This window comes from Panthera pardus, unplaced genomic scaffold, assembly GCF_024362965.1.
Source record: "Panthera pardus isolate Hobbes unplaced genomic scaffold, ASM2436296v1 HiC_scaffold_20, whole genome shotgun sequence".
Taxonomy (NCBI): domain Eukaryota; kingdom Metazoa; phylum Chordata; class Mammalia; order Carnivora; family Felidae; genus Panthera; species Panthera pardus.
Window position 1 is genome coordinate 69471247 of NW_026526766.1, and position 23495 is coordinate 69494741.

The following is a 23495-nucleotide window of genomic DNA, read 5'->3' on the forward strand; positions in this document are numbered from 1 at the left end:
AAAATTTAGTGTTTTAAATTTGAGGAAGATGACATTTCCCAACATACTTAAAATGGCTTCATTTTCCTTAAATAGAGGACAGGGGAAGTTAGGATACTATTGTTACCTGATGGTATGAAGACAATATTGATGCCAAATATAGTATGAGTCAGCCAAGTGTACAATCCGTAGAAGCCAGCCATTTTGAGGGAAGCATCAAACACCCCTCTAGAATACCCAAAGATAAAAGGGAAAGTAAATAAACACAGTATCACATTGCGATGCAAAAACGGAAGTTGTTCCAGGCCTCTGGCTACTTCATTCCAAATCTGATAACAACTTCAATTTTTCCAATGGCCTGAGAATGCCCTTTGCATTTTATTTCAAAGAAACATAAAGCCTTTATTTTAAAACCCCAGAACAAGTTTAGTAAATTTCTCTGATGAAAAAAATAACTGAAATGAAACACCTTAAAATACCCTGCTCGCTGAAATAATTAATCAACTTTTCACCTCTGAAGCACATCTTCCACCACCAAAATAAATGGAAAACAAAAAGTAAGTATGACTCTCTTATTTCTGAGGACATAAACTCTAAGAAATCGGTGGCCAACCCTCCCCTTTGAAGACAAGTGCAAGAGAATTTAACCTGCATTTCATGGGTCTTCTCCTATTAACAAAGTTTTCCCACATTCCTTCAACTCTGCAACCAAGCCTACAGAGTAACTTCTACAAATGCTATCAAAGAATGCAGGTTATTGGGAGAGAATTTATGGAAGAAAAAAAAAAAATCTTATTACCTCCCAAGTAAAATGAGAGAGGAAAACACAAAAGGGGTAAAAACAGATCCACATAGTTGGTGATTAGTAGGAACAAAGTACATGAAAATCTGCAATTGCAGGTGCTTCAGCTTTGGTTTCCAGCTGGAAGATTAAGGTAGTGTTGTGTGAAGAGTAATAAGGAACTGCTCAGAGAGAACACAAAGGCAGCAAACCATAAGTTTATGATGCCAAAGGTATCATAAAATGACAAAACCAGGACTCTGGGGGGTACAGGGGAAGCAGGGTCATATACTCATGAGAGAAGGAAAAGCTGTCTATAATTAAAAAAAATCAGGGAACGTGGCAGCAAAGGGGACACTGTACACACAAAAGGAAACAATAAGCTTTTCCAAAGCATTCCAAGAGATGTGCTGTAAGAGCAAAGCCAACCTAGTGATTCAGTCATTGTAACAGGGTTCTGACACATGGATTTGGTGACACGGTGGCTCCCCAAATTGTGAAACCTTCTTCGTCATCCTGACCAGCAGCTCTCACTCAAGAATATGGGGTTGCCATGTGCCTTCTGACAAAAAGATGCAGATTAAAGTTGTATCAAAAAGACCGAGAGGAAGGGAGAGAGCCCAGAGGAAACAGAAAAGACCTGAACTGAATAGGCGACGGAGGAAAAAGAGAAACTAGCAGAGCTTCAGGTTTTAAACCTGAGGGGGAGAGAACGGCAGTGTCTCAAAGACGTGGAAAAGCCCAGAATGAGTGAAGACACGGGAGATAAGGGAATACATTTGGTTTGGGCAATGGTAAGAAATAAGGATGATGAAAATACCCTTGAGGTAGCTGGAAATAAAAGACAAAGTCAATGGAGAACTTGGGACAAAAACTTTGAGATGTGCCAGAAGAGATGAATCATAGGAAAGGAGAAGATATCCCCAGGGGCAAACCTAGAGAAAATGGGGCAATGGGCTGCGTTCCCACAGGGGACCTAAGGACAAAAATACACCAGCCAAAGAGATCATGAAATCACTTCTGCAGTAGGCAGAAAAGTCACTAGAGTGTAGTATTCCAAGAGACCAAAGGAGAAAGAAGCTTTTGAGAAAGAGGGGATGATATTAAGGTCAAATACCCCAGGGAGATTAATAAGAATAACGTCTAAGGAAAAAAAGTACAGAATTGGAACAGAACTGGGGAGGTCAATGACAAAAGATAGATGTTTTCACCAACCTTAATGTTATTCAAAAATTTTTTCACCAACCTCATGTTATTCAAAAACTCTTAAGCCAAAATGAAGTTGACATCAAAGGTGCAACAAAATATTGCAACTGAATCTCCCCCTCTGGGTGGCACGGAGGCAAAACTCAATCCAAAAAGGACCACTTCTAGGAAACAGCACACAATCGCCCTTCTTCTTTACCTCTGGGAATACTCATTGCTGTAACATTCTCACTAAGGCAACTCGCAAGTAATTTTGTGGATCCTAAATGCATCCCATGCTGTTTACAGTTACTAAACATTTTCATGTAACCCAATGAAGGATGAAAAGGCAAGGCATTCCCCTCTATCTTATTACTTATGATCTGGTACACAAGGTTTTTATAAAACAGCAAAGAAAAATCCCCTAACAATTTACTAGTAGACAGAATTTTTTTTAGCTCCATCAAATTCCTAGCATTTTTTTATTTTTTAATCAGCTTTACTGAACTATAATTTACAAACAATAAAATTCAACAAATTTTGGCAAATGTGTACAGTTGTGTAACCATCATCACAATCAAGATATAGACCACTTCCGTCACCCCAAAACGTTCCCTCATGCCCTTTGACAGTCTATCGCTCCCTGAATCCTGATCCCTGACATCAACTAGATATGCTTTCTGCCACAATGGTTTTGCCTTTTCTAGAATTTCATATGAACATAATCATACATTATGCAGTTTTTTTATTTTTTTAAACATTTATTTATTTTTGACAGACAGAGAGAGACAGAGCATGAGCAGGAGAGGGGCAGAGAGAGGGAGACACAGAATCCGAAGCAGGCTCCAGGCTCTGAGCTGTCAGCACAGAGCCGGACGCGGGGGCTCGAACCCACGAACCGGGGAGATCATGACCTGAGTCGAAGTCGGACGCTTAATGGATTGAGCCACCCAGGCACCCCACATTATGCAGCTTTTTAAAAAATTGTGGTAAAATATACATACCAAGCAATTTGCCATTTAACCATTTCTAAGTGTATAGTTCAGGAGTGTCGAGGACATTCACACTTTCATTATGTAGCTTTTGTGTTGGGTTTCTTTAATCTCGTTCAATATTTTGAGATTCACCCACATGGTTATCAGCACTTTGTTCCTCTTTAACTGCTGAGTAGTCCATTACTTGGATATAGCACAATTAGATTATGTAATCACCAGCTGATGGACATTTGGGTTTTTCCAGTTTGGAGCTACTGTGAATAATGTTGCTATGAACACTTGAGCAGAAGTCTTTGCATGGACATACACCTTCACTGCGTTTCAGTAAATACCTAGGAATGGAGATGCTGGGTCATACGGTATGTTTTAATTTTATAAGAAACACCAGCAATTCCTTTCATTTCTCAATTAAAAGAAAGTGTAGAGTCCATGGTCAATCAGCCAGAAGTCACTGCCTGCTATATTACGCCACATCTCCTCAGGATGTGAGGCTAAATTTAATATTTATAGTATTATGGGGGTGGATACTGGCAGAAAGAGCAATTCAGCTCATGAAAAGCTAAATGACAATGCATCTGAAGCCCCTACTAAGTGACCCAGTGGTACACTAGGTGCCCAATAAACAGTAACTATTTTTGGTGCTATGGTATTTACTATTTCCTGAGATCAGTATGTTTCATTGATGCCCAGAGTATTTTTTTTTAAATTTTTTTTTTTTAACATTTATTTATTTTTGAGACAGAGAGAGACAGAGCATGAACGGGGGAGGGGCAGAGAGAGAGGGAGACACAGAATCTGAAACAGGCTCCAGGCTCTGAGCTGTCAGCACAGTGCCCGACGCGGGGCTTGAACTCACGGACTGCGAGATCATGACCCGAGCTGAAGTCGGCCGCTTAACCGACTGAGCCACCCAGGCTCAGAGTATTCTGATGATGAAGATTCTAGAAAGTTGCAGTGCAAGAGCTGAGTGTTCCTGAAATAAGAAGGTAAGGTCAAGAGACACTAATGTTTGCTAAGTACCCCATGTGGTAAACTGAGTAACAGCCCCATAAAAATGTCTACATCCATGCCCAGGCCCTATGAATATGTTACCTTATTTGGCAAATGGGACTTTGCAGATGTGACTGAGCTAAGTAAGCATTGTGAGATCAAGGTGATTATCCTGGATTACTGGATTGGCACAATGTAATTACAGAAGTCCTTATAAGAGGGAGGTGGCTGATATAAGACAGAGGTGATGGATGCACAAATTGTGAATATATTAAAACCACTGAATTGTATACTTTAAAATGGTTAAAATGGTGAATTTCATGTGTATGCATTTTATCTCAGTAAAAAAAAAAAAATTATAAAAAGAGGGATGTAGGAGAGTCAGAGTTACAGAAGGAGACATGAGGACAAAAGCAGAGGTCAGAGAGAAGGAGACATTTGAAGACACTACATTGCCAGCTTTGAACATGAAAGACCACAAGCCAAGGAGTGCAGGCAGCCTCCAGAGGCTGGAAAGGGCAAAGAAACCAATTCTCCCATAAAGCTTCCAGAAAGAACGCAGGCCTGCTGAGAGTCTAATTTTAGGCCTTTTGACCTCTAGAACTGTCAGATAAAAAAAATCTATGTGGTTTAAGCCACTAAGCTTATGGTAATGTTAGAGCTACAATCAGAAACTAACACAATCCAGTATGAGCCAAGCACTGCGTTACATGCTTTGTCTATGTCGTTCCATTGACTCCTTGCTAGTGCCTCTGATTCATCCGGAAAAGAGACACTTGGGGCACTTGGGTGGCTCAGTCAGTTAAACATTCGACTCTTGGTTTTGGCTCAGGTCATGATCTCCCAGTTTGTGGGTTTGAGCACCATGTCAGGCTCTATAAGGAGCCTGCTTGGGATTCATTCTTTCTTTCTCCCTCTGCTCCTTTCCCCACTTGTGCACACTCTCTCTCTCAAATAAACTTTAAAAAGAGAGAGAGAGAGAGAGAGACAGAGACAGAGAGAGACAGAGACAGACTGACTCTTGGTCAAAAATCAGGTAAATCTGTTAAAATCTTTTCTCTAAAAAAGAAAAAGAAGAAGAAAGTTCAAAATGAGGGTGAGGGTGGGAGGAATGGTACTGAGCCAGTCACAGTTAAAAGGCAAGAAAACTCTTCTGGGAATTGTTGGATCGGTGTACTAGATCACTCTGGTACACTAACTCCAAATCCAGTCACCCAACTCACTAAAGATCAAGATGTTGGATGAAGATGTATTTTTGGTATCCAGATTCCTATTCTATATTACGAAGATATTCACCTGCAGGCCAAACATGTACTTAATGGTCCTCAAGGCCAAGAGACCACCAAGAGAAGCCTGGGCAGCTGCATGACACCTGCATCTGGCTCTGGCCAGGGCCATTATTCGATAGTGGCTATCCTAGCTGACCACTTCCAAAAGGGGACTAAGGCTCAGTATACCCATCCCGAAGCAAACTGGGGTCCTAATCACCGTATTAGAGTGAAACGTTCTGGAAAATAGAAGTAGAACATGGGGAAAGGGGAGAGGAACAGAGCAGCAATGAAAGATGCAACAGGCCACATGTGGTGGCCACAATGTGTGTGTCTGTGCCTTGCTGGTGCAACGCTACGTAGAACTCTATGACCCACTCCGCACCCAACGCACTGGCTTTTAGTCAGGTGGATGCCTATCGTGGGAGCTAGTACATCCGAGTGATCTAGTGCACAGATCCAACAATTACAAGAGGGTCGTTATTGCCTTTTCACTTGGGAATAACTCAGGCCCTCATTTTTTATTCTTTTTCCAGCCTTCATGAAAAAAAAAAAACATGAACTACACTCCCAGTTTCAAAGATTTTCTTGATTTCTGACCAGCGGACTCTTTCCTGGGTGAATGAGGGGACCGGACAGGGGATCAATGAAATAATACATGCAAAATGTGTAAGTCAGGGTTTGGCACAGTGGGTGCTCAGCATATGTCAGTGTAGAGGATGGACAAAATAAAGGACAGAAGTGAAGGCCATTGGCCTGGAGGTTAGGAGACTGCTCAGAGAAGGAACATATGAATGAAACGTAAGAGTGTTGAGGAAGCAGTCAAGAACGCGCTCATAAATGAGAAACATTAGTGAAGGCAAACAGGACATGGATTCGGCAGGAACAACAGGGCAACGGGGCCACAAGAGCTCTGGCTCTGTCACCCACTGCTCTGGAATCCCATTCTGTCACTGATTAGTGTGGCATGATCTTCAAAACTGTACAACTTCTCTGAGCTTCACTCTTCCTAACTGTCAAATAGAGACAACATTTAACTTCATAATGTTGGCATTACGGCAAGCATTCACTTCATAACGGTATGATGGACATTAACACTGCAACTCAAGTGGTAAGCTTAGTGACTGGTGCACAGTAAGCATGCAATTAAGTTGGTGCTTTCAGAGAATTGTGTCACTATTACCAGGTAGCATTGTAGTAAGGCTAAAAATAACGCACGTGGTAACTTTCTCTTTTCTCCTGGCGGTTTTTGGAAGAAAACCAATCTTTGCTAAAGGGGTGCAGGGTACGGCAAAGCTGAGACTGAAAGCAGCATACCACAAAGTTTTAGACTTAAGTTTTTTAAATTATAAGGTACCGATGAAGCTACCGGAGCAAAAATCCAAAATACTGAGTGTATAATCACTCATCTCTCAGGTTCTTTGGAACCTGAAATTCAGAGACTGGGAATTGTTCATTTTCATAATCTAACACAACTTCATTTGACACATAATTAATGGTATACACAATACAGTTTGAACGGGTTACCAGAAATCACTAGTTTAATCAATGCGGGCGTATTTGTTCCTTATAATCATACCAATGAAAGATCATTCTCTCATTTCATTCACTCAATGATGTCAATCCATTAATCAACACTTTTTAGATATTCAAATTCAGTAAGCATTCTTCTATCTTGCCATCCAGGAAAGACACTATGATATACTTCACCAAATCTCTTGTAAAAATCACAAAAGCTCTGGCTTGCGGCATTTTTCTAAGGGTGGTTACATATGACCCGTGCCAGGTGAATGCATGGTGCCACTGGAAATTACCCTTCCCTTTGTAACTATTCACAACCATATGATCAAGCATCTACTATGGAAATTTACAGGAAAATCTGCATCAAATTCATCAGGCTATAATAGGTATGTAACATTAGTCTTCCTCTACTGTCTACTTCAATCTTCTCTCTTGAATAGAGTGTTTGCCTGTGCTCAGTCTTCTGGGACCTCTGTTTTTCCAGTGATTCTTCAAAACTCATTGACATTATTCTCCAACTGCATCTCCAGGCTTTCCCAGCACTCAGCAATTTAACAGAATCAAATTCAGAAGACACTGGATGCTCTTTTCTTCCCATGTTTTGGTAGCTCAGTTGAGCTGGCTTAGCAGGTCTGATGTAGCTCAAGGGATGGGACTGACACCAGCCACAGAGGTGGAAGCTCCCCGCTTTCTAACAAGGTCGCATCCTCATTCAGAAAGCTTCCACCATTAGACAGTCCTATCTATTATACACAGAGCCATAAAGGGCAGGGTTCCCTTCAACTGGAAGGCAGGCTACAGGGCATCCAATCCAACGGGGGTCCCTAAACATACCTCTCTGTGAATAAAAATTCCAAATTCATTCACAATCAGTCTTTGAATTTCCCCTAATAAACACTATTGTGCATTTATACTGTACGGTACTAAAGATGTGTGTCCATGCCTCGTTTATACAACTGTATGAATGATCCTTAAACAACACATTTGAACTACACTAGTCCACTTACATGCGGATTTTTTTTTTTTGATATGGTATTGAAAATGTATTTTCAGGGCACCTGGGTGGCTCAGTCAGTTAAGCATCCAACTCTTGGTTTGGGTTCAGGTCATGATCTGAGCTTTGTGGGTGCAAGCCCCACATCAGGCTCTGTGGCTCTGTGCTGGCAGCATGGAGCCTGCTTGGGATTCCCTCTCTCTCCCTCTCTCTGCCCCTCCCCCACTCACACTGTCTCTCTCTCTCTCTCTCTCTCTCTCTCTCAAAATAAATAAACTTAAAAAAATGTATTTTCTCTTATGATTCTCTTAATAACATATTCTTTTCTCTGGCTTACTAAACTAAGAATACAGTATACAATAAGAACAACATACAAAGTATGCTTTAACTGACTGCTTATAAGTAAGGTTTCTAGTCAACAGTAAGCTATTAGCAGTTAACTTTCCGGAGAGTCAAAAGTCCTATGTGGATTTTTGGCAGTGTAGGGCGCTGGTGTCTCCTAACCCCCACATTATTCAGGAGTCAACTGTATATCTAACTTCTCTGCACCAGGGGCTTGAACTGGTTTCAAGTGCCTGGTTAAGATTTAGTTCTTAACCAGCTCTCTCCTCACTCTTTACAAACTTTAAGATGAAACTGTTAACTCTTACAAGTTTGCTAATACTTTCCTTCAACTCTTAGCCCACTCTCAATTCTGACCAAAGGGGTGTTCTTGGGAAGAGAGATGACGAGGAAGCTTAAAAAAAAGAAAAGAAAAATGGGTTTGTTGTTACTTTTCTAAAAGGAGAAAACTGGCCAGACAACCCAGGATTTGATCAGATGATCTGCTTTTGCTGGAATGCGATTTGAAGCAAGGAGGGGGTTGGGGAGAATGATAAGCCACAGTCAAGGAGCTCTATGCCCTCAGAGGACACAGGACTCTAAACGAATAGACAGGTAGCGTTCACGTGTCTAAGTAAGAAGAAAGGAAAGAATCCAAAATCAAATTCTGCCTGCTCCCAACATTTCATTACACTGGTTCTACCCTCTTTTCTTTCTAAAGGTCAACTAGGAAGGCTATCAGATTATTGTTCCCTCAGGCAACAACAACAACAAGCGTCACCTTACCAATGTTCTGTACTGCCCCTCAAGAGAAGGCCAGGTAGTAGAGAGGGCAGGCCGGCTTCCAGAAACACAGCATATAAAATTACCAATCGGACATAGTATCCCCCAGCTCTTTTCATTACTACCTAACCTCTCTTGAAAAGTTACATCTCCCTCCCTTTCCGGGGTCATCTGTCCCAGAGACCCAGCTCCACACATTAAAAAGCACAGAAACCTGGTTGAGACTGGATTTCCCTGTTCCAGAAGGGAAGGTCACGCTGTACGCACAGACCTAGCATGCTGCTGAGAAGCACAGGGAGAAGCCGCTTCTGCGGAAACCTTCCATCCCCACTGGGAAAAACAGTGAGTCACAGTCACACACAGAAGGGTACAACAGTGGCGTCACATTAAATCATCTGGAATCCTTGGCAGTAGAAATATTAATTCAATGTTTTTATATCATTACTACATGGTTTTGTGTCTTTGACAGTGCCTGCTGATAATGGATGCTTACTCTAATTAAAAAGTGAACAGTATATAGGCAAATAGCAAACATTTGTATCTCAACACTAGTTCTATTATAAGGTTATTAAAATTAATTTAGCAATTCTTTAAAGCATCACAATGAGAAACTAAATACAAGACAAAGTTTCTTAAGGTCACTCCCTTGGAAACTTGATGTAAAGGTTTAGAATTATTAGACCAATCTTTAATCAAGTAGGTTAAAAAGGCATTCTTTTTACTGAGTTGGTTATTATTTAAGAACTCCAGCTAATATGATTTTCCCAAATATGCATAAGAGATTGTGTCACTCTATTCCAGTGTTAGGAGAGCTATCTCTTCGAATAAATGAAAATACACTCTTACAGCTTTAAACTCTTCCTTACACATTTTAATTTAAACAAATGTTTATAACCTTAGATTCATGAGAATTTCTTTGCAACGAATATTTGTTTAAAGTCAAAAATGGAAATACGGAATTACGGAATGATCAGCACTGATTTTTTTTTTTTTTTTTTTTTTTTACCCAATACCTTTAATTCTCCATAGTTGGAGGGATAGAGGTGAAAAGTACATTCATTTTCCAAATAAAAAAAAAAACTCAGTACATACATTCTCCCATCTAATTCATAAGTAAGACTCCCACCCACTGGCACTGAAAACCTGTAATCCCACAAGCAAGAGCCATACCCGTGTGCATGCACTCATGTGAAAATATCACACACACTAAATTGCACTGAGGCCGTGACAACATGCAACTTAGTAATGTGCAATATCTCCACCAGAGCAAGCAGAATGGGAGCATCGGGGAAGAAGGATGTGATGCAAACATTCAGGACACGACATGCTCTAAAGGGACAAAAATGGTTTGGGGGTAGGGGGTGCATGCCACTAACTGAAAAATTCATGAAACGAAAACCCAAATGAACACACAAACATATTCAATTTAGAAGAACACTTATTCAGATCTGAGAATCCTGAGGTTCAACAATTCAACGAGACGGTGATCATCAAGTAGCCACATATTTCATAAAGCAAAGCTTCAAAAGCCAAGACACTGCCACTGCCTGGTCATGCAGTTAACTCCCAATTTCAAGTCCACTTTTAACTTATCGATGGATCATATAAAATGAGTTGAACGATTTCCACTTGACTGCAACACTGATGATGACTAATGATTGATCTTTATAAAATCTGAGATCACTGATAATTTGTAGACTGAAGTGCCCTCTGAGGACCGTATAATAACATTTTCATAAACACTTGTTTAATATTTTTCCTCTTAAAATCTTTGTCCGTGAAGAAACATATTCCATCTTGAACACAATCCTTCAGAATGAAAAATGTGACAAGAGCTCTTAAAACTAGAACTTACTATTATCTTACATATGTGAGAAGGTTCTACAGAGGCATCTCTATAAAACCTATACATTCCAGGTCTTGCATTTGACCCAGGAAAGAAAGAGACAATAAGCACGAGACTGCTAAAAATCGTCTGGAGTTATAATCTTTAATTTACATAACTTGATATAGCCGTGGTTACACAAATGGACCAGACAAATTAACTAGTCTGCACTGTAGTTTTCAATTTTGAGAGCCATTAAGATTACAGTTCTGGTACTGAGGGTTTAAACTTTTTCCTATATTAAAAACATGATAAAATACGGGGCGCCTGGGTGGCTCAGTCGGTTAAGCGGCCGACTTCGGCTCAGGTCATGATCTCGCGGTCCGTGAGTTCGAGCCCCACGTCGGGCTCTGTGCTGACCGCTCAGAGCCTGGAGCCTGTTTCAGATTCTGTGTCTCCCTCTCTCTGCCCCTCCCCTGTTCATGCTCTTCTCTCCCTGTCTCAAAAATAAATAAAACGTTAAAAAAAAAATTAAAAAAAAAAAAAAGACACGATAAAATAAATGGGTTTTGTACTAGTATGCTTTGGAACCAAGACATGGGCTACTGTTACAGCGCATACTTAGTCTGTACAATCCCAAGAAAATAAGGCAAATCTAATTTGTAAAAAGGCATTTATTTCTTATCTCTGTAGATGACCACACTCTTTCTAACCTCAAATGCCCTTGTGGGCCAAAGACCTGAATTTTTAGCCGCCAGCCTCATGTGACTATTCAGTCTTAACAGTACCACAAAGTTAAGTCATCATCTTCTGCCTCAACCAGCTCCTCCTGGAAGAAGGCATTGTGGTATACCGGAAGGATATGTGTTTTCAATCAGCTGGACCGACATGCAAGTCACAGCTCTGCTTACCAACTCCAAGCAACGATGACATTAAAGTATTAAGTTTAAAACAAAGGAGTTGGCATATTTGTATGAAAACAAAAGTGACTCAATGCCAGACAGACAGAGGACAGTTGACCAGCGGTTCACTCTAAGAAAGCCGAACAAGAGAAAACTCAAGAACTGTGATTTAAAAACAGAAAAGCTTTTGTGAGAATAACAGTCAGTGCTAATAAAGATTACTTCAGGAAAATGAAGTATCAGCTTTCTTGAAGTTCTTAATGGGACAAGGTAGATATTTTTCTGTAAGGCTTGGCTTAAGTTACACTGACTGAAAGGGTTCTGTCAGCCTTCGATAGGGTTGATTCACTAGTTTCATCCTACTGGGAAGATTGAAGGTTATTTTTCTTTCTGGTCGAGTTATTTACACAAACTTCTTTAAGCCAGACAGATGTCACTTAGATAAACTAACGTGAATTTATTGCTAAGAGTTTTCAGCATTTACTCAATAAAGATGATAACCAATGGTCGTGCAGGCTTAAAAGGAATGCTAAAGCCAGCAAGTGACTTCCCCGAAGATTGCTTCACCCTGAAAACTGTTACAGTAGATGATGCACTCCCAAACTTGGAATCTTTACATAGATGGCCCCATGGGGATACCCAAGAGCACCAGAGAGGATAAGGGCATTTTTAAAATTCTACCTGATGGCTAATAAAGGAAGCAAGATATTGAAGACTTTACCCAGGCCTTGCTAGTAGGAAAAAGAAAGAAAACCCACCAAACTTTCTAGGAAGAATATATTTCAAGAACATGTGTGTTATTTGAATGTAACTAAGGTTTTTCAGAGACCAAAATGGTATCCTCAACCAGTTATTAAATAAACACAATGAAGAAATAAGCCAAGATCAGTCAGAGAATTATCCAGTCAAATCAAGATTTCTGTGGAAGACTAGTTCAAAGCAATGCTATTTTTTATAATAATTTTTTCATGTTTTATTTTATTTATTCTTGAGAGAGAGAGAGAGTGAGCGCACACAAGACAGCAGAGGGGGGGCAGAGACTGAGGGAGACAGGGAATCCCAAGCAGACTCCGCACTGTCAGTGCAGAGCCTGATGAAGGGCTCAAACTCAAACTGTGAGATCATGAGCTCAGCGGAGATCAAGAGTTGGATGCTTAACCGACCGACTGAGCCTCCCAGGTGCCCTCAAGCAATGCTATTTCTTAAAAATAAGTGGAAACATAAATGCCAACCAATGATTCACTATTCAAAATAAGTTTAAGAACACCTGGCTGACAACTTATTACAAAAAGAAACTCTAACGGATGATATGAGGATTTAATTTGGGTATAGCTATTCATAAGCAGTAAAAATGTAGTAGAACTCTAACAAGTCCCAAGCAATAAGAGGAAAGGGTAGGGAAGGAGCGGAGCTAGGTTTGAGCTGCAAAAGGCCTTTCCCTACCTGAAATGACAAAGAGGAAAAAGGAGGGCAGAAGCCAGTGACTTGGAAAGAGCCTATGAAGAATAAAAAGTTGAGGAATCATCTCATTCAAAAGCCCAGCCTGCAATACATGGACCCCAGAAGACATGGGAAGTTTCTGGCCAGAACTTGTGATGCACATCCAGCCCATGACTTAAAAATAACCAAAATCTTTGCATTTCCAGTTTCCAGGCTAACTTCACGCAAAGGGCACAGAGCCCAGCTGCAGAGGGAGAGAGGAAGAAATAGAAAGACCATTTATTCTTCTCCCGGGACAAAGCTGCAGTTCCTGAGCTCTAAGAGAAGGGGGAGGTGTATGCGTGGTACAAGAGGGGTTTCTCCCCAGCAAGCGACATGAGCTGCAGTGAGAGCAAGAGCCTGCACGGGGTGAGGGGGCTGTAGCTCACAGGGCTGACAGCAGGATACCGAAACTGAATTTTTCTTCTTATCGAAACTTGCGCTGCTCACATTATTCTCTCAAAAGGAAATTAAAAATTTTGAAAATACCAGGGTCTGTCACTAGTTTTGCACTGATTATTAGAAAGTCTCAAGACTGAAACAGGCTTCTCACAGAAAGCAGTGTCTAAAGGAAATAAGAATAGCATAAATCTTATCCCTACCTGATAGCTTCTTCCACAGACTGGCCAATAATATTAGAAGAAGGACCTGGCTGAGATAGTGGTGTCAGGCTTATCACCCACTTCACTGGCTTGTAGTACTCATCACTGGAACTTAATAGATAAAATAGTGTGGTCAGGAAAATTATCTGCAAAACAAAGGACAGTATCTCCTAAAAAATCACATTTGGAAACTACAGGAAGGAAACACAAATGGAACCAAGAAAACGCTTCACTGCAGAAGGAGAGGTAACATGCTCTTATCTACATGTACATACCAGAGATAGCACAAAATTGAGAAGGGCCGTCCCGCTGTAGAAGAGGATGGTCAGGAGGGTGGTGACCGTGGTGAAAAGCAGGCTCACGTTTCGGCTCATGACAATCCACAGAGACTCTAAGATCTGATGAAGAGGGAAAGCTGAACCATTAGAACTAATCCTGAGGAAAGAAGTTCCGACAGCTATCTACTCTGCTTTCAATACAAGAGCGTTAGTACCAGAAAGTGAAAAGACAAGAACGGAGTAGTATTTTATGGGTGGGGGGGGGGGGGAAATACGTTATCATCTGAAAACACTTGAACGTTGAATAGTAAGGAAAATGGTTAAGAAAATCACAGTGAATCTAGCTCCAAATCATATCAGGTAGCCATTAAAGATATGCGTATCATAACACAGAAAAACATTTTATGACATAATTATAAATTGAAAACGGGGCATCTGGGTGGCTCAGTTGGTTAAGCTTCCAACTTTGGCTCAGGTCATGATCTCACAGTTCGTGGGTTTGAGCCCCACATTGGGCTCTGTGCTGATAGCTTGGAGCCTGGAGCCTGCTTTCAGATTCTGTGTCTCCTTCTCTCTCTCTGCCCTTCCCCCACTCATGCTCTGTCTCTCTCCCCAAAATAAACATTATATATAGCATGATTTTAACTATGTAAAAATGATATGTGTAGAAAAAAAACCTACAGGAGAATATGCCAGAATGCAACCTGTATAGGATCATTAGTGCAGACATGAACATTCTAGTATTTGTCTTATTAGCTGCCTCCCCTCTTGCCATCTCCAACTTAGATTCACCTACAAATACAAAAGTATCACTTCGATGATTTCACTAAAATCACAATAAATAGGATAGGGTCAAGGGCAGAGCTCTACAGCTGACTATCTTTCTTCAGATAGACGATGACCCTACTGAATTCCTTTGATCCATCACCTGTAAATTCACTAGAATCAGTTATTAAAACGGTCACTAATATATGCTAAATGCTACTATAATACACGTTAAACACTACTAGAAGAAGATGTACAATAACTGTGGCACACCTAGATGTTTTCATTTCCTATTTTCTCGGGAACTTAAATTCCCTCTTGACAATATCTGTCCCGTGAGAGAAGCAGTGCAGAGGATACCAAGTTCATTTTAAAGATAGACAAACTGAAGCTCAGAGATGTTTTAAAATTTGCCCAAGGGCCTTGGAGCTAATAATTGGAACTAGAGCTGGGACCAGAACTCTAACGTCTGGTTTTATTTTGGTGTGCCCTTTCCAAAACAGCAGCTCTGTTTTTTGTCATATGTGCAAGTTACACCATCTGTTCTATGAAAGGCCTATCCATTCCTTTCCTATCTCAAATGTATCATTTATAAAGGCGTATTTTGTTGTCCCCGGCATTTCTTGCAAACCTCAGCTCAGTCTTCACAGGAGAGCCTTTGCAGGCTGGTTTCATTTACAATAACTCCTTACATAAAATCTTCAAAATGCCTTGCAATGCCTACAAAAATATGCATGACTGACCATTTGACCTTGTGGGACAAAGAATGGATGAATAATACCACTGATTCCAAGAAACAAACCAACAATACCCTTATTTGTGATTTTTACATGCATTCTTTTGGGGCTTCTGGCATTCTGGAATTTTTATTAAAAAAGTTTTTAAATAGTTTCTGGGTCACCCTGATAGGAAATACTCTGTGACAATTCTTAAGAAATTAACTGAAGACATTAATTGTAGACTGGTAGTCTCCAACAACAATCAAATAACATTTCTGTGTACCCAAGGGGATTAGGAAGAAAGGTTCAGACCATGAGAGCTATCGGATATTACAAGAATATAGGCAGAAATAAAAAATCCGATCAAGGTTTGACTTCAACGCATTAAGATTTTTTTTCTGATGAGACAGGTAGTGACGTTAAAGAATGTGATTTTTTTTAATACTTTATAAGAAAATGTGTTGATATTTAGAGGATGTACAGAAAATCAGTGAACCAATAGTCTAAATGACCAGTGCATATTACAAAAGCATGTAAGAGTAAAAGACCCATTTCTATTCAAGACAGATCAATGGACTTCCATGTAAGGCAGTACAAAAAAAGTTTATATGGATATGGTTTCAAATTCCAAACTGCAATTAACATTTAAAAAGTACCATTTGTTGAGTTTTGGTGTAGTATCAAAGAATAGCCACAATTATCTGAAAAGGCTATTAAAAGACTCCCCTCTTTTCCAACTACGTATCTGTATAAGGCTGGATTTTCCTCAGATACTTCGATCAAAACAATGTATTCCAATAGACTGAATGCAGAAGCAGGTATGAGAATCCAGACATTAAAGAGATTTGCAAAAAAGTAAAAGAAAGTCACTCTTCTCACTGAGTCATTTTTTGTTTTGGAAAATGGTTATTTTGCAGATGCAAAAAATGTGTTAATATATAATGTTATTTTTTGTGAACTGATAAATATTTTAAAGTTCTCAGGTTTAACTGCTAATACAATAATAATCCATAGAACCCACGTGAACAAACAAAAACTCTGGAATCCTCAGACCAAGAAGTTTGACAACCACTGGACTAGAGAAAACAGATTATCAAACACATAAACTCTTAGAACTGAAGGACATGAATTTCTAGATTTAACTCCACACTGTGATAGCTGTATTAGGTGAGTGGGAAGAAGGGCAAGTGTGAGTGCAGGGATTGGGGGAGGAACCGAAAGAGCTGTAAGAAAACCCCACAGGTGACAGAAGAGAGCACTGAGGGACTTCAAAGTCACATCCTTATCTTCATCTTCCAAATTAGGAAGCCAAAAGATAATACCTAAAATTACAAAACCAAGAAAGACCAGTATAAATATTATTTTGGAAATTTAGAGATAAATACCAGAGAAAGCTAAAAGAATTGACAGCTGTTTCCAGAAAACGAGACTGAAGTGGAGAAGCACAAAGCAGGGCACTGTCATTTTTTTACTGAAAATCTTAAACTATTATTGACTCTCTGCTATGGTCATCTATTAATAGCTTGATAAAAATTAAATTAAAAAAAAAAAAACTAGCATTGCGGGGCACCTGGATGGCTCAACCAGTACAGGGTGCAACTCTTGATCTCAGGGTTGAGTCTGAGCCCCACACTGGTTGTAGAGATTACTTAAAATCTTTAAAAAAAAAAAAAAAGAAAAAGAAAAAAATCTAGCATTGCAAACCTCAACTTTTGTTAAACTGATGAAAGTCACCAGTCCATTCACAAGAAAATCCTCTCATCTCTGTGAAAAGCCACATGCCAGGACACTTTATAAAACACACTGTTGAACCAAGAGTGGTTGTTAAAACTTCAGCAATGCTGCAAGCTGTTCCTTGCTGCCTTCGACCGACCGTTAGGCAAACAAGGCAGAGGTGGGTGGAACATGGTGGGAAAATGGGTGGTAAACAACAAGCTGAGCCTTTGAAGGACATCCAATCTCTCTAATATAAGTGGAACCAGATTTCTATCTGCCAAAGACTTCGCGCACCAGAAAGGCCGATCTCTCTCTAGTGGTCCAGCGACATTCTAGTCAGCCTAAGGGACAGATACCTATCTCAGAATCTGAGAGCCCACAACACTTCACATATGCTTCCTGATTCAGCATTTCTCGGTTACTCTTCAACCACAGAGAAGGCACCAGGGGAGCTACTCCTGAGGCCTATGGTCTTTAGACATCTTCCTAGTGCATTTAGAACTCTCAAAATGGCAAATGTTGTGGCATTAAAAACAAGGTAACTAAAGGCCTCTAAGTGTGCACAGAAAACTGGAAATTAGAATTTCTATTTTTATTTCTAAGTCCAGTTTAACTAAAAATTCTATTTCTTACCGAAAGAAATGTCTCAATGTTCTCGTGAACAAAGGAAACGATATCCTGCCAGTCCAGGATGTCTCCCAGCCAGCTATTCTGACGATTTATATGCATCTTGTGTCCTTTGTGCCTTCCAGAATGCGTTACATTCTATGGAATAAAACGGTTCAGACATGAAATCTCCAAAAGCATAAGAAGTATAAATACTCTATTTTGTTTTATGTCCACTTGAGCACTTGAGTAGTTACTCAAAGGTGAAAAACTTTGCATGATTTAAGAAATCAGCTAAGAACTCTACCTAAAGACATACAATATGAAATACATTTTTTCTTCTTCTTTAGATACCTTCTAGATACCACCTGTCAGCTGAGCTCAAGCACTTCCTTTTTAATACATTTATGAACAACCTTCATTTCTCAATACATATTGACTGTACACCAACACAACATTTACTTTCTTTTTTTCCTCTTTTTAGCCCCTCTACCTTTTTGGGGGTCCCGATTTTTGCTTTTTTCTTCCTTTCCTCATCCCACTCCCCTAATTATTAACCTTCCATACAAGATAAAGAAAGCAAGGGGGAGAGAGGAATATAAAGTACATTAAAAACTAAAACAATGTTACATGTCATTTATATCTCAACAAAATGGGGGATAAATGAAAAAGAAACAAAAATGGGGAGAAAAATCTAACTCATCCATCTGGAAGAGAAATACATTGACAAGAATGCAGGAATAATTAAATTTGAAAGAGATATGAATAAACAAAATGACTAGTGAGGTTAAAATTCAGAAACATAAGTAGGTTCTTAACATTTTGTTTCTGTTCTGACACTTTTGCTAACATCGTAGTGATATATCAACCTTCATTATGCAATGAAGACATTAGGTGTTAGGAAAGAAAGCAACATACTTACCTACTTACAAACCTATGCTTCTAAAACACTGACTTCCCTGGGCCATACAATGAAGCTCAAAAGGGGTGAGGCATAGAAAAAAAGCTGTTTGTAAGCACAAGTCCCAGAGTCAGCAGAAAAAAATAGATATAACCTTTCCAATTGACCTGTTCTTCAGCAGATTACTGCCTACGGATTCCCCAATTAGTTCTAACCTCCAGTCTTTGAAACTCACAAAAACCAGCCGGCTTCCCTCAATTCATCCCAGGAGTGAAAACAGGTCACTATGCAACCAACTCAAATTTGAAATTGAGCTTTCCTCCCTTCTACCCCAAGTTAAAAGGATGATATATACATGCTCTTCTCCTTACCATCAACCCTGTCAAAATTTACCACCTTATCTCATTCTCTACCTCCTTCCCCACTGGATAGTCATCTTCCATAGCACAGCCCCTGAGGGTCCACAGGCACTGCCAACGCAGTATACAGTATGGCCCCATACAACCAGCTGCTTTTCAAAACCATCGTTTTTAAATTTAGTGGTAAATGGTATTATTTTCCGCCAGAAATTCTGAAGAGTGTATCAGCACAAGTAGCAGGTAAGGGTGATTAAAAATATACATCTCCAAACTTCTGGATCTATTTTCCTCCCTCAAAGAGACAAGTTCTTAATGTCTAGAGCTCTACTATCTAAAACAGTAGCCACTATGTACATGTGGCTATCAGCACTTCAAATGTGGCTAGTCCAAAAACTGAGATGTGGTATTAGTACGAAATACATATCAGATTTCCAAGACTTATAGGAAAAAAAAAAGGCCAAAAAACATTGCATTAACATTTTTCTTCCACTGCTTATATATTGAAACAATAATATATTGGGTATAGTGATGTAAGTGAAATATTTTTAAAATTAATTTCACCTGTTTTAGCTTTTTATTGTGGCCATTAAAAAATTAACATTATATCTGTGGTTTATGTTACATTTCAACTGTACAGAGATGAGATGCTGTTGATAATAATGAACAGAGGAGGGGTGCTTGGGTGGCTCACGCAGTGAGCATCTGACTTCGGGCTAAGGTCATGATCTCACAGTTTGGGAGTTCAAACCCTCCATTGGTCTCGTTGCTGTCTGGGCAGAGCCTGCTTCGGATCCTCTGTCTCCCATCTCTGTCTCTCTCCCACTTGCTTGCTCTCTCAAAAATAAATATTTTTTAAAAAGTAAAACAATGAACAGAGGATGGAATACAATACAGCACAGTGACAGGTTGGTTCTGCCATGGAGATTAACCATCAACTCAAGCTGACTTTTAGTGACCTGAGGTTTAAGACCCTGTAGCTTCCAAATTTCAATAAATGACATCCAATGTTAGTATCTATCTAGTCAATATGTATCTAGTCAGTGAATCTGTAAAATAAAAGGACTTTATAAGTTTAAAATCGAAATCATCTAATAACTTACCTTTACAAACCAAGAATGATACAATCTGTCCCAAAGTTCTAGTACTTGCTTTTCAATTACAGCAGTATTGTTCACTTTATCTCCCAGAATTTTATGAAGCTGGAAGAAATAGATATAATCTGGTTTAATATCTCAGGCAACAATCCAGTAAAATTAATTCATGCTGGGTCTTTATATTTGTTCCAAATCAAACTAAAATGTTCCAGACTATTTAATTGCCTCTAGCCATCTTATAATCTTTCCTTAAACTCTTTACTCTTCAATATTCCCAGCAAATTTCCTTGCTTTTTTTGGCTTTTTGCTTTCCTCTATTTCTGGGTCTCTAAGAGAGCCACCTCAGGTTGTAAGAGAAAGGTACATGTGAAGCCATGATCACTGACTTAGCAAATCTTATCTGGCCAGAGACAAATATGTTGCATGTGGCCCAAGTGTTTATCCATTACACAGAAATCTCATGTTACATTTATCACTGGTATAAGAATTACCACAGAACTTCAAGTAAAATTTTAGGACCTTAGCTATAAACACAAATATTTCCCATAGTTTGCTAAGAGGCATCAGGTCTCAGAGTTATGACTGATGATGAGACTGGCTTCAGGGTTTGTGGGAATCAAGTACAGTGAGACAAGATAACTTTGAGGAAAGTTATTCATTATAATACGCCACATTTTTGTTATTAAAACCATAACATAGGGGTGTGTGGGTGGCTCAGTTGGTTGAGCGTCCAACTCTTGATTTTGGTTCAGGTCATGATCTCAGGGTCATGAGATGGAGCCATGTATTGGGCTCCATGCTGAGTGTGGAGACTGCTTAAGATTCTCTCTCCCCCCACCTCTGCCCCCCACCCCTGCTTGCACACTCTAAAAACAAACAATAGCATAATAGTAAAAACATTTTTTAAAAGATAAACACTGATTTGTAGTCCCACTTCCTTACCACAAATGCTTCCATTATTCTATATCCTCTGCGACTTTTTGTGTTTATAAACATAATTTAGAATTTTTCATCACTTCATCACTTTCATCCTTACTTTTAATGGTTCCATATTAGTTTTGTTGTTTTTTTTTTTAAGATTTTATTTTTCAGTAATCTCTATGCCCAAGGTGGGGCACAAACTCACAACCCCAAGATCAAGAGTTGCACACTCTACCTTAAGTTCTGATATTAGTTTATCATTACCCAATCATAGGATATGGAGATGGTTCCCAATTTTTAATGTCACAAATAACACTGCAATGAATGTCCTTATACACAACTTTTTTTTTCTTATTACTAATAGCATGATAAATGTATAGGAATCAAAGGAAATAGGCACTTTAATGGCTCTTGCTATGCACTGTCTTCCATAGGGAGTATACCAATTAACATTTTCCAACATTGTATGAATAAACCAGTTTTCCCAAAGCCTTATGGATTGATAAATTTTTAGATAATTTAATAGCTGTGAAATTGTAACCAAATACTTTTCTTCTTCAGGTACAATAGTGACCACTTTTCTGTGTTGGTTTTCAATGAGTATTTTCTTTTGTGTGGCCTACCCACACCTTTTGCTTACTTGATGCTGTCCTTACAGATATCTGAACCAGTTTTTAGACTTATCTGATACAAACATATCTGCCCAATGTTTTCCTCTATACTTTATTCATAAACCAAACACAAATTAGTAAATATAACAGAAGCCATTATCTTCGTATAGCATTTTACAACTTACAAATGGTTTTCACCTACATTACGTGATCATTACAACAACCCCAAGGGTTAGGTCAGAAAAAGGTCTTTATCACCTTTGTTCTTTCAAGATGAGAAAACAGATTTAGGAAGAACCTACGACAGGCCCAAGTCAGACAGCTAACTGGTAGAGGCAGGATGAAAAACTCTCTAGTACTCTTTCAACTACAGCATATATAACCTATGAACAAAAAACACCTAACACAGCAAATTGTCCAAAATAACTAAAAGCCACAATTAGCCCTGGTCTTCTTTTAATTACTTTAAATTTGTCTTTTGGGTATCATGACTGCCAGATACTCACAGACTGCCTAGTACCAGTTCCTTCTGTCCCTCTACTCTCAGTTTCTGAGACACCACCCCCCCCCCCCACCCTTTAACCAGAAGAGCCCCCAGTCTAGGCTGTCCGCATAGCGGCATTCACCACAATAAAGCACTATCTCAAACTGGCATCCACTTCAGCACAGCTCAACAGTAAACAACTCTACAATCACCAAAGCACAGCTATTATTGGTGGTGTCTGAGATGCTCTTTGCAGACGAAAGACAGTGAAGCACCAAGAGCCGTCAGAATGCCATTTGAATGCTGGGTAACTTAAGGTGAATAACCTCACCTATAAAATGGGGATGGTAAGTCAGTGGGCAGTTGTCTGTTCTCACTTTGCTTGGAATCTTAACAGCCATTTGCCACAGGCTGACCAAGTCTTTCTGGAAACATCTTCTCTCAGCCTCTAAGATAAACACAGGCTGTTCCCTCCCACCTCACAGACTACTCCTCCTCCACCTTCTCTGCTGGCTTGCTTCTGTGACCTTCAAAAGCTGCTCTAAGAACCTATCTTTGGTCCCCTTCTATATGTACTTTCTCCTTAGGCCATGTCATGGGATACATTGTGTCCCTCCTAAATCCTAACCCCCCCCCCCCATACCTTAGAATGTGACTGTATTTGGAAATAAGGTCTTTAAAGAGGTAATCAAATTAAAATGATGTCATTAGGGTGGGCCCTAATCCAACAGGATCAGTGTCCTTATAAATTTAAAAAAAAATTTTTTTTTTAATGTTTATTTATTTTTGAGACAGAGAGACAGACAGAGTAGGGGAGGGGCAGAGAGAGAGGGAGACACAGAATCTGAAACAGGCTCCAGGCTCTGAGCTGTCAGCACAGAGCCCGATGCAGGACTTGAACTCACAAACCATGAGATCATGACCTGAGCTGAAGTCAGTCACCTAACTGACTGAGCCACCCAGGCACCCCTGATCAGTGTCCTTACAAAAAGAGGAGATTAGGAGACAGACACACACAGACAGAAGACCATGTGAAGAAGACACAGGCATCTACAAGCCAAGGAGGGAGGCCCCATAAGAAACCAATCCCACCAACACCTTGATCTTGAACTCCCAGCCTGCAGAACTGTAAGAAAATAAATTTCTGTTGTCTGAGCACCCAGTCTGTGATACTCTGTCATGGCAGCCTTATCATACTAATACAGTTCACCTCCACCGATGGGCAGAGTAACAGGTAGAGTGAGTCTGACAACATTCAAACTTCCACCTACAGCCCAGATCTCTCCCCTGAGCCCCAGCTACATATGTCCAAATGCCTTTTCTGATATCTCGACTTAGAAATCTGACAGGGATCTCAAACTTCGCACGCCCCAAACAGAATTAGAGCTCGATCTATCTGTAACCCGCCTGACCCCC

General features: G+C 39.8%; 1 protein-coding gene across 4 annotated transcripts in view; it reads right to left on the bottom strand.

Moving 5' to 3' along the window:
• Positions 1 to 23495, bottom strand: part of TMEM245 (transmembrane protein 245) — a 100921-nt gene that overhangs the window by 22573 nt on the left and 54853 nt on the right. For all 4 annotated transcript variants that reach the window (XM_019454268.2, XM_019454269.2, XM_019454266.2 and 1 more), the window contains 5 exons: positions 20070 to 20168; positions 17737 to 17868; positions 13901 to 14023; positions 13626 to 13771; positions 107 to 207 (listed from right to left, as the gene is read on the bottom strand). In XM_019454268.2, the coding sequence (XP_019309813.1) occupies positions 107 to 207; positions 13626 to 13771; positions 13901 to 14023; positions 17737 to 17868; positions 20070 to 20168 (601 nt within the window). The remainder of the gene's footprint in view (positions 1 to 106; positions 208 to 13625; positions 13772 to 13900; positions 14024 to 17736; positions 17869 to 20069; positions 20169 to 23495) is intronic.